Genomic DNA, 12,822 nt, shown 5'->3' on the forward strand with positions numbered 1-12,822 from the left:
TGTATTAGGACTAAAAACTGGATGGTGTACGAGCAAATGTAATTAAGAGAGCATCATAAGCTATGTTTATGCATTATGCTCATAACCTTCATCCTATATTGAGCCAAGCCACATTCATGAATACAATTCATTTTTCGCTGCTCATCAGTTCATCGTCGTATTTTAATTGCTCTACAAAAGTAACTACAATCTTTGATGATAATTCTAGAAGAAATTTTACAAAACTTTTAGATTTCTTTCATTCTACCAACCAGCTAGCTGGTCTCTCTCTCTCTCTCTCTCTCTCTCTCTCTCTCTCTCTCTCTCTCTCTCTCAGCCTTGTAGCACCTGCTCTGCTCCACACAAGGAAACGAAACGAAAAATTTTACCTTTTCATGAAAAATAATCATATGGAAGGTTACGATGACAATATTTTGTTATTCTAACATTCTCCAGGAGCGGAAGCATTGGGTAAAGAGGGAAATGAACAAACAAAGCTTTATTTAATAATTTAATAAATAATTAAACCTACCATTAGTATGTAAAGAAGCATTAAAATCCTTACCGGATACAATATCAATATCTTTATACATTCACTATTTATTGTGAAAATGGTTCCAGTAGATATTTCTTAAACTGTTCTTTAGTCTTCTGCGGTTAAACCCAGCAGATGAAAATAATCATATTTATAATTCAAAAATCCTCCTGAAACTACATAAAACTCTAAACCTACTATATAAATTATTTTTTGTTTTTTATCCATCTGGTAAGGCTTTGGAGGACCCATAAAAAAGTACATCCTGAGTGCTTGGTGATAACGAAGGGACGGAGATAGTTGGTTTCTACGGTAGTTTAATCTTGATTTCCTTTTATAATCCATGACATGACTCCATCGAGCAACAGCCTACCACTCATAAGGTGTGCTCAACTTATGCCATCTAAACCCGGGACCTTAGGCCATAGCACCTCCTCCATTTGTTATCACAAATACCAGAACCTTGAAGGAGCCTCAGACTCCAGAGACAGAAGTTCTGGTTACTTTCTGTTCGTTCATTTACTTGTAAATGATATAGGTCACATTTCAAAGATAGCCACTTTTGAAGAGAATACTTTGAGGAAGAACCTACAAAAGTTTCATTTAGTTTTGATATTTTTCACTAACGGAACAGTTTTGCCAAGATACCACTGGATTATATTCTTCTATGTATCCGAGTAGAGACTATCTCCTGAACACTTGTTGATGAAGCGAAAACTGAAACGTCTTTACTAGCAGTTTCAAGAACTGGCTATTGGCAAAGTCCAAGAAAAAATTATCTCCCCTAACAGTTGTCCAAGTGGTTGAAGTGGAAGAACTTATACTTTTTCCCGAGGTTTCGCCTATTAGCTTCTTCCCTGACTTTTCTACCGTGATATTAAGTGGTGTGTGGCAATCCCATGCCCTCTGTTGAATGGAATACCCACTATGAAGTTGCCGATGATGAATAGAAAAGATAAATACTCCTTAACTACCATTCCAGTATCTCGCTTCATTTCCTTCTCCTTTTTTACAAGACCATCAGGTCATGTGTGGCATTTCGGTATGCCCCCATGAAGAGAATGTTATTTGAATGTTTATCGCAAATCAGAAAGAGGAACGGCCTGTTGCACGTGAAAACAACAGGAGGAGGAGGATTGGTCTTTGAAGTTACGACGAAGACAGTAGTCGCGGAAGCCACAGTGCCCTCCTCGTCCACTTCTATGCTGGCTTCGTGGATGCTGTTGCTGACAGTGAGCCCGCTCGACGGTGCTAATACTCTTAAGTCCGCTAAGTTAGTGAACAAGTCCTTCATGCCCAGACGAACGAGTGACTGCAATGAGAAAGGTTCTGAGAGATGTTGATTGTTGCAAGGAAATTGGAAAATGGAAGAGTAATTAATAAAGAAAATATACTAATCATGGGATGAATCTGTTTCAGATATATCCAATATTAAAACTATAGGGTCACAGAGTTATATAGATAAATGAACGGCTGTATAAACAATATAACCTTAAATTTGTTGCCACATTCGATTATGGACAAAATAATGAATTGACGAGCTATGTTAGATGATAAATCAATATTAAACTGTTAAACATTTAATAAGATTAAACTGTGGAAATTTACATACACTGATTCTAACTTTAAAAGGAAAATGATCTTTTGTCTTTGTTTAAACTGACTTGGAAATGCAGTATCTAAATTCTTATATCTTCCAGCTGTTCACAAGGTATGACGCAATTAACTACAATGGTTGATTGTTAGTATACCCTATTCCATAACATATTTACGAATCATTAAACTAAGCAGAAACCTCGGACTGTGCTTCAGCTTTTATCATGTGTTCCTGAACATCCTAATTCCTAATTTCTTATTCATCTCATGTCTTTCTTATATCCTTTTCATCCAAAATGACAAAGAACCATTGTTTACTTCCCATGTTTTCCCAGCAAATTGAACGTTATGTCTGTAAAATCTTTATGTATGTGTGTGTATGAAAATGTGGTTAAATCATGATACCATCCATTCAACGGAGGTATCTCATCAGTTGACATTTAATGTTTTTTTCTTTTATTCATTTGTTTACTAAGCTGACTATGATTTTGTACCTGGTTATTCTTATACTATTTGACTGTTTCTATATTCTTATTTTTTTCCAAAGTTTTTGAGTTTTTGCATCAAGTAAGCCCTTCATACCCTATTTTTTTCAAACTTGCTTATGTGAAAAAAGATTAAAGTTTTCCAATATATAGCTTTCACTCCTTCCCTGACTATCACTTTTACAATGAAGATAATCACACAAATATAAGTTTAACAATTCCTTTTAGAATTCTTTGTAAAATTTCCATACGAGAAGTGAAATGAAAACTGCTCCAATTCTCCTTTATGTCTAGAAATCTGTCATGGATAGACGCAATAATATTGAAAGAAATATACTGCATGTCAATATGAAAACCGTATCTCTTTTCTAAGAGGAGAAATCCAGCTAGTGCTTGATCAAAGATATCATCATCGTAATTATTGTCAGCAGCATTTCGAGAACAGACCGAGCTTCGATGAAAATCCTTTACTTTTTTGGAAGCGTCACTTCTCCGCTTCCACATGCAATGCCTTTGCTATAAAGCATTACATCGGAACCACATTGAACCAGAAAACTTGATCTAGAAACTTCTATGCCATGACCAAAGTGAGTGCTTTAAAGAAAACTAACCACGATACAGGATATCAAAAACCTCCTTAAATGGCAATGCCATAATTAGCCCTACCAACGCACGGGTATTTAAGCTGAGAGGAAAGAGATAGGGACGAGATAGGAAAAAAGACCGTTAACTAAACAGGAAGTCTGAAAGGATTAGGTTCTAACGGGAATCGCCCCTTCAAAGGACAAGCACCTACAGTAGCTCGAAACTTTTCTCATGTCAGAGACTAAGTGAAACAGCTACTACGTTGTTTTCAAGCCTAAAACCCTTGTATTAATATTTCAGCAACTGAAGATAACTTGCCAAATCTAAATTTAGATACTTTATTGCTCTACTTTCTAGACTGTTTCCCCTATTTATCAATATCCTGAATCAATTTTAGTCATTGAAAGTAAAGGAGCTGCAACATCAATTTTCTTTATAAACAAGATTGTGGATAAATGTCTTGTTTTTTTGTGGGTGAATGTTTCTTTTTATATTCATTTCCCAATTTTTATTTTCTGTTGTTGAATCCTTTTTGTTTAAGAGCCGGTAACGATTCAAATATCATAACAGCCTCAGTGCTTGAAACTGATCCTTTTTTCAATTTATTGCATTAATTTTTGACCTTCACAGCCCATCCAGTTTTGTGTGAGACTTGTTGACCTTTATATTGAGAGGGTTTTGGATGGTGTTCTGTCAATGTCCTTTCTTTTCACTATTAGTTAAACTCTTATTTGTGGTGTGTTAAGTTTCATTGCTTAAAACTCCTACTCAGCAATGATCGAGTCAAGTGTTGCATCTATTCATAATCAATGCTACTTTTGTGAATAGTCAGATCGTCATCCCCATCACTACTATAATCAAAAAAGAATAAAATTAAGAACTATTGGCTTCCTCCCTTCTTATATAATATTCTTAATCTCTATTATAAGATTAAGGGACAGTGTATCTACCACTAAAAAGAAATCCTAAATACTGCTTAGACATATCAGAGCGTTTGTTGTTTGCATGATTTTGTCCACACATAGACAGATACACGCACAATCACCCACATTATATATATATATATATATATATATATATATATATATATACATATATATATATGTGTGTATATATATATATATATATATATATATGTATATCTGTATTTATGTACCTCTATATATGTATGTATGCATGTGTATATAAACAGTACAGAGGAAAAATATAAATGAGTCATCACACTACTGTAAATGTCAAACATTTGTGGAACAAAATGTTAACTTGTGACTTCTAAGGAAAGAAGTCCCTAAATTATAATAGGTAACACTGCCAGTAACATATTATCACTTACGTCTCTCAACCCATTTCCGATGGTGTTTCTGAATTTGATCCTGGGCAACGTGACATTGACTTGGCGATGCCAGATGTTCTTGAGAGACGCCTGGAGACTCTGGGATCTCAAGCGGAAGATGAGGGAAGCCAGACCCAAGTCGGGACTCATATCCAGAGCAGGAAGAAGGAGGTACATGGAGGTGTGACCATCTGAGTAAGGTAGTTCCAGAATTTCTGCTTGAAGTTCTAGAGACTTGCCTGGAAGTAGCATTTGGTTAATTTAGATATAAAGTGAGTTGCTGATTCCTTTTTGCACAAAATCATCTTTGGTAAGGAAACCTCGACCACTTTCTATAGTATGTTGTCAGATTTTTATACAAAAAAAAAAAAAATAATCTCTATAATTGCACTTCCTATCATATCCAGACCTACCGTAACTCTTCTAAAAAATAATTACCACAAAAGGAGTCCAAAATTTTAATTTCAAAGGTACCCTGAATTCTTGTGGTTCCTAAAATAAAAAAAAATCGATTTCTTTGTCCATGATTACACTTTAATCCCATTTCTGGTTCCTTTATTTTTCTGAAAAATATATACATTCATTTCTTCTTTGATTTTGCATTTTAATTACTTTCCTTTTCTAACCAATTTAGAAAAAAAAATGATCGTAAATCTTAACCTGTAACGTAGTACTTCAAGAAGTAAATGCCATGACACTCACACCCTAGCTCTTTTATTCCAAAATGGCCTCTACCCATAATGAAAATGTGACGTGACACTGCCAAAGACTTCATGGTAGTCCCCAAAATCCTTACCGTATCGGAGGGTCTCTCGTAACGACATCATAGGAATGAAGGCGGAATATTCCGGCGAATCGTAGAACTGGACCATCCGGGTGTCTTTAGGCGAGAACTGCATGTGCCACTTGCCCTTGAAAATGGCTGCATTCACCAGCAGTGACACGGCTCTGTGCAAGGTGCTCGGCTGGACCACGTTGGAGAGCACGCCGTAGGTCTTCTCGTGGATGTAATTGTTGATCTTCTTGGATGCTTCGAAAGTCTGGGGGAAAAATATTGGGAAAATTGGCAAAGTCAAAAGTGCAAATTATATGAATATTGGTGTGTAAATTATACATAAGATAATGATATATTTGTGCATATATATCTACAGTATACACTCACACACACACACACACACACATATATATATATATATATATATATATATATATATATATATATATATATATATATATATATATATATATATAGATATATATATATAGTATATGCATATATATGGCTTATGGGATTCAATTTCAAATTTATCTGAATTCTTACTAAAGCACCTTGTGTTGCCAGAATACTGAAAAATGATGTCTATCCTGTAGAAAATGTGAAAATATAAAAATACTGATAATTTGTTCTATGATCCTTTCATTATCATACTAAAGATTAATTTTGGGGACTTTATATGACTTTACATGATTTATTTTCGTTCTATTGGAAAAAATCTTTGAAATAAAAGTCCTAAAAAAATCCAAGACATAAAAGTTATTTGAGGAAAATTTCAAGAAATAAGCAATGTCTATATCACTAAAGAAATTGGAATAGAGAGATTAGAATAATTATATCTTTTAAAAAATAAGTAATTTATTCATGTTAAGAAATAAAAACTAAATATCTTGAGACATTTATCAAACAATTAAGAAAGATAATAGTAACAGATCCTTCTCACCTCAGAGAAATCTACAATCTCCAATTCATTCTGGAGCAGATTGGCGACGCAGGGTCTGAGGACAATTTGGTCGTCTATGAAGGCCCTGTTTGCAAAGGCGAACAGCCGGACATCTCTCTTCTTGTACCTGTAAATATCATACATCTCTGAACTAAATTGAAAGCAAATTACCTTACCTTTGAATACTCCAACATGAATAAGGATAAAGAAATCCATTGTTATTAAGTCTAATGTTCCCCTGTTCGTTTGAGATAAGCAAGAGATTTTTAAGTGGTTAAAGCTTACACAGACTGAAACACTCGTACATTATAAAAAGAAACACACTGTGCTGACAACAGAAAGGTGCTGCGAATATAAAAATGGTTACAGAGGAAATTGGCGAACAAAACTCGAACACTGATCAAGGACACGGTTCCGCCGAACTCACTCGAATATGTTGTATTCTAAACTTGGAAACTATTCCTACATTTATATTATCTTTATTGCTTTTTATATTTCCTTTACCTAACTCACTACTTTCTCTTAACCTTATTTTTCCCCACGCCTGAAAAGTTGTTCTCTTATTTTGGAATTCATTTACTTCTATCTTACACTAAGACCTGGGAAGTATTCGCCCTAATTTATTATTTACCTCCTAATCACTCAGAGGTAATTTATTTTTCACTCTTTTTATAACTTTCTTGCTTGCATTTCTCACAGAGAGCCAGAAATTGTTCACATTATCTATTCTTCCTTTTTCTTGTCTACAATCTACATAGAACGATGGTTAATTCTTCACTTACATGAGCTCCAAGACCCTCCACGTCTTCAGGGTGGCTATCTTGTCTGTAATTCCAAGAACTGCCTCCATTTGAGCCCTCGTATTTCCCGCTGAGCCAAGATAGGCAAGAAGAAGGGAAGACCAGATGCTGTAAGGTGAGATGAAGACATTGGCATGTTTATCTGAGTGCGAGTAGATATCCCTGAAGAGGTTTATGTCAAAGTTGATCATCCCTGTTATGTCATGGTATTTGGGTATTGTAGATAAGTCGTCCTTTGGGGAGAGGCACTGGGCATCTGCGGTCGTTAAACATAATCCTGCAAGGGCAGTGATGAGTGCTAGGATTGACGGTGGTAGAGATACTCTTAGCCTCATGGTTCTGAAAAATAAAGAATTTTGCTACTCAAGTTATGACCTTAGTTTGTGAAAAACTGATAAGTTTTTTTTTTTTAAATTTAGTAATTGAAGCAATTTTTAGTACTATGAAATTATGTCTAGCTACACAAAAAGTGTGAGAAGCGTTGTGGAAGGACTTGAGATTGTATGATCTGATGATAGATTGTTGAGAGCAATTTAAAGTTTGTGTTATGATTTCAGGAATGTTCATTGTCCTCTTGGATGGAGGGGTAAAAGAAGCCAAAGAAATATGTGTTGTTAGGTAAGGAAATGAGTTAGGAATGGGATGCAGAGTAATTGGTATTTGTAGATGAAACTTTCCAAACTGGTAACAGTAAAGAGAAACTATAGAAGTTGGCAAAAGACTTCGAAAAAGTTTGCAAGAGTAGACTGAATGTAAAAGAGAGTAAGAGTTAGGTAAATAGGATGAATATATATCAGAGAGATGAAAAAAGGAAGAGCATGAATAGTAAGTCACAGAACAGGAGAAGAGAAGTAACAAGGTGGGTGCAGAAGATTGTAAAATTATTTAATTGTCTGTGGAAGCTAGGAGGAGTATGTATGAATGAACTTTCAATCCAACTCTCCATTATGGAAGCAAATTGTGGATGTTGAATGCGAAGGATAAAATGGATGAAGCTCATGAGATCACCTGTTTGAGAAGTATGAGAGATGAAAGAAGAATTGATAGGACGAGATGTGTTGAAGTAGTAGATAGGTTATCACAGATGAGAAAATGGATTAGAATATTCTGGAGGGGTTCAGTCTTATGGGAACTAAAGCAGTTTATATGTTTGTAACTAAAGCAGCTTATAATTCAGAGATGGAGACAGAGGCAGGTGGAAAGGTAAGTGCAGGACCCACTAAGTGGGTCATGGGTAAGTGGAGAAACGGTTAGATATATGGTAAAAAAACGATTTGGAGAGGAAGGGCCTTAATCTTCAGGAACCGCAAGAGCAAGTGTAGAATATGGGTGAATATCAAACTATAGGTTGAGAGATTTGATGGGCTGCTGATAAGAACTTTTTGCGTAGATGTCTGAAAACTTCTGTTGCTGGAGAAGTTTTACTGAATCTGAGGTTTGTTTTAATTCAGCTGCAATAGGGATAATTGTAGCAATCTCGGTTGTGCTATAATTTTCTTAGGGTAAACATCTTGATGATGGAGAATTATATGTGTATATATATATATATATATATATATATATATATATATATATATATATATATACATATGTGTGTATATATATATGTATGTATATATATAAATATATTTATATTTATAAAAAAATATATTTATATATATAAATGTATATATATATATATATATATATATATATATATATATATATATATATATATATATACACGTGTATGTCCAAGTACACACAAACACACACACATATATATATATATATATATATATATATATACTGTGTATTATATATATATATATATATATATATATATATATATATATATATATATATATATATATATATATAGTAGGTTGGCCAGGGCATCAGCCACCAATTGACTGACCACAGTTCTTCATTGATTCCCTCTCTCTGGTTACGGATAATTTTACCTTTGCCTACACATACGTCGAATAGATAGGCGTATTCTTTCCACATTCTACTCTGTTCTCATACACCCGACAACACTAAGATTACCAAACAATTCTTCTTCGCTCAAGGGGGTAACTGCTGAACTGTAATTGTTCAGTGGCTGCTTTCTTCTTGTTGAGGGTAGAAGAGATTCTTTAGCAATGGTAAGCAGCTTTTCTAGTAGAAGGGCACGCTATTTTATCTTATTTCTCTTGCTCTTGTTTTATTTTTTGAAGATCCATAGTTTACATATTAAAGATTTTTTTCAATGTTTTTACTGTTCTTAAAATATTTCATTTCACTTGTTCATTACTTCTCTTGTACCTTGTTTATTTTCTTGCTTACTTTCCTCACTGGGCTATTTTTCTCTGTTGCAGCCTTTGGGCTTATAGCATACTGCTTTTCCAACTAAAGCTGTAGCTTACTTAGTAATAATAATAATAATAATAATAATAATAATAATAATAATAATACGTTTGTGTATCTGTGTAATTCAGGTGTAAGTCTTCTTATTTTTTGTTTGGGGGACAAATACTCGTCTCGTTCTCATTCCGCTATGACTGTGTCCCACTACAGTAAGTACTTTAGATAAAACGCATATGTTAATAAAAACCCAGTTGAACCCAGTGGAACTTGCCTGGTAAGACTGCAGAAAACATGACCACTTCTGCATGAGATCAAAATAATTGGTGAGTTTGTATTGAATTGCGTAAAAACAGTGTACCTATATGTGTGAGATGAGGGAAGGTTGACTGGTCTGACACGAAGATGTGGCAAAGAATTCGGCAGAGAGAGAGAGAGAGAGAGAGAGAGAGAGAGAGAGAGAGAGAGAGAGAGAGAGAGAGAGAGAGAGAGCCGCCCTTCATCCGCATTGGAAACCAGTTTTTTCCCTAGATCCAGAACTTGACCTTTAGTAAAGAAAGCTCTTTTGCTCATCTGTATACGCCCGGAAATTAAACAACGGACATGTGGTAGTCAGGTTGTATGTGCCAAAACCGAAAAATTAAAAATATGTTGTATTATTTTCACACACTCTATATATATATATATATATATATATATATATATATATATATATATATATATATATATATATATATATTTATATATATATATATATATATATATATACTGTATAAATATATATATATATATATATATATATATATATATACTGTATAAAAATATATATATATATATATATATATATATATATATATATATGTATGTATATATACTGTGTATATGTATATATACAGTATATATGTATATATATATATATATATATATATATATATATATATATATATATATATTTATACAGTATATACACCTGTGCTAGAATGAATAACTAAGTACTGTTTCTCTTAGTAAGGTCAGTTCCAGATATATATATATATATATATATATATATATATATATATATATATATATAGTTAGTTAGTTAGTTAGTTAATTAGTTAGTTGGTTCGTTAGTTAGTTAGTGAGAGAGAAAGAGAGAGAGATAGTAATTTGATGAAACCATAGTCTAATATTCTATAAAATCCCTCTAGTTAAAAACACATCAGAATACTTGAGATGATTCGGGATTCCCTAATCTGGATTTCTCTCGACTTCATCGAAGAACTAGAGCAGAGAGAGAGAGAGAGAGAGAGAGAGAGAGAGAGAGAGAGAGAGAGAGAGAGAGAGAGAGAGAGAGAGAGAGAAGCACAACCAGTTTGTGAACTTTCTATTAAACCTGAAGATATTTGTTTAGGTTTGCGTTGACCTTGAACCCGAACTTTATTTTCATGTAAGCAACTTTTTTGGTTCTGCTTCGTTTACCATATCATCATGTGGGGTGAGGGGTCTTGGATGTATTTTCCATGTTTCCCCTGCATTTGATAGGTAGGTTTATTTCTTAAATGCATTTGCTAATTTCATCTGCTCTCATACCAATAATTTGTTGATATTAACATGTATATATATATATATATATATATATATATATATATATATATATATATATATATATATATATATATATAGATGTATATATATGTGTGTGTGTGTCAGCTAATGGCTGTGTATTTAGGTTCTTGATATAGGCTACTCTATAATTAGATTACATCAAATAATAGTTTGTATTTAGCAATGAGATTAAGCGATCCCACAAGCAATGAAAACTAACAATTGCCATCGAAACCAGATCTAGTTTATCTCTTATCTAAGGAATCAAGGGTGACTGGGACAATGGGTAAAACTTTCTTCAAAATATAACAAGATTCAATTTTCGTTATAGTGACTGTAAAGCTAGCTAAAGAAATCACAATATAGAATTAAACTGCAACTATGATCAAAACGCATCATTAGAATTTCTCCGAAACTACGACCCCGAACATGAATATTCTTTCTCTCACTACCAGCTTTCAGAGTGTGTTTGGAATGCATAGAGCATAGACAATTGTTTCGATAAGCAAATGGTTTTAATCCAATGTCAGGTTATGTTTTGATTCTGATGTATAGGTTCGAATCCTACAAAGGGTAATTGCAGTTATCCTAAAGGAGTTTCCTCTTGAGTCTTTACTTCCGAGGCAGAGTAAATTCAAAATGAAACACTTTGTGGCTCAACGTCTAAATGAATGAAAGTCACGTGTATTAGTGACAAGATTATCACATGAAGACGCGAGTCTGGAAGTAGGAAAATGAAAATGCAATTCCACTGGTGACTCCTGTAACATTTGACTTCGAAGAATATTAGGATGAAATAGACCGGTTGACGTTAGAGAGGAAGGAAGGAAGGGGGAATAATTCAGATCTTTATTTTTTGAATTAGATTATGATCGATCTATAGATATGCACCAGTTATCTTCTATGAAAATTATGTCTATTTGTATTTGAAGCTAAATATTAAATACCCGATTACGAATACGCGTAGAAAGTTATTGAAATTTACTTATATAAGATAAGTAAAAATAGGTAGTGAAGACAACATGAAATTTGTATGGGACATCCTAACTCCTCTATAATACCCAATACAAATATAGATGTGAGGCTGTTATTTTCTTTTTCTTTTGTTAGTTTCAATATGGTTGGCCTACCCAAGAGAGCTTTTGCTTATCTTTAGGAGCTCAGGAAACCAGTTGCTTCTAAGGAGATGAAAAACAAAAATAGAAAATTCCTAAGAAAAAAAAACTAGGTCGAGGAGTCTACAATATAACTGGATCAATCTCGGTTTTAAGTCTGAAACTGGTCCATTTGGATTTTTCTATTGTTGACCTTATTCCGTAAATAAGGTCAAAAGGTTAGTCTAACTGTAGTTTGTTACTCGTCTAAAGTGTTTATTTGATTCTAATGTCATAAACCAGTGTTTGATTCGTTTGGTTGGTTATCTACATATTTAGTATGATAAAGCTGTAATTATAAGTCAATTCAATTGCTTTAGTGTTACATAATGACTTAGTTTTTATACATCACAAGACCAGTTGGGTGTCTTTTTTAGAAGAAACCTATTAATATATTCAGTCTCATAGTAAGAATATCTACTTTCTTTGTCGAAGACCACTGTTATTGTATCGGCTTTTTTTTTATTATTATTATTCCTTATTGTGCAATACAAATCACATCCAGATGTTATTTTCTTAAATTAATTGGAGCAATCTTAATGAAGTATGGCTCAAGCTAAGAAAAATATGTTTCAGTTAAAGCGATATCACAGAAATTCTAATTCTTGTAACTGCTAGAGCTCAGACTCTGTGACTGAGAAAAAATAGTGAATGTTTGACAGGGATTCCTACGACATTTCTGTAAGTAGATATTTTATCTAACTTTGCATCGTGGAATAGAAAGA

General features: G+C 33.5%; 1 protein-coding gene across 1 annotated transcript in view; it reads right to left on the reverse strand.

Annotated features, from left to right (window-relative positions):
- Window positions 1-492: 492 nt before the first annotated feature.
- The window catches only part of LOC137616964 (serine protease inhibitor 88Ea-like), a 17,492-nt gene continuing 5,162 nt past the window's right edge, over window positions 493-12,822 (reverse strand). Inside the window, exons 2-6 of the mRNA XM_068346834.1 lie at window positions 7,014-7,370; window positions 6,232-6,358; window positions 5,310-5,553; window positions 4,514-4,752; window positions 493-1,826 (exon numbers count right to left, since the gene is read on the reverse strand). Of these exons, the coding sequence (XP_068202935.1) occupies window positions 1,524-1,826; window positions 4,514-4,752; window positions 5,310-5,553; window positions 6,232-6,358; window positions 7,014-7,366 (1,266 nt within the window). The 5' untranslated portion in view covers window positions 7,367-7,370 and the 3' untranslated portion in view covers window positions 493-1,523. The remainder of the gene's footprint in view (window positions 1,827-4,513; window positions 4,753-5,309; window positions 5,554-6,231; window positions 6,359-7,013; window positions 7,371-12,822) is intronic.

This window comes from Palaemon carinicauda, chromosome 23, assembly GCF_036898095.1.
Source record: "Palaemon carinicauda isolate YSFRI2023 chromosome 23, ASM3689809v2, whole genome shotgun sequence".
In the NCBI taxonomy this organism is placed as follows: domain Eukaryota; kingdom Metazoa; phylum Arthropoda; class Malacostraca; order Decapoda; family Palaemonidae; genus Palaemon; species Palaemon carinicauda.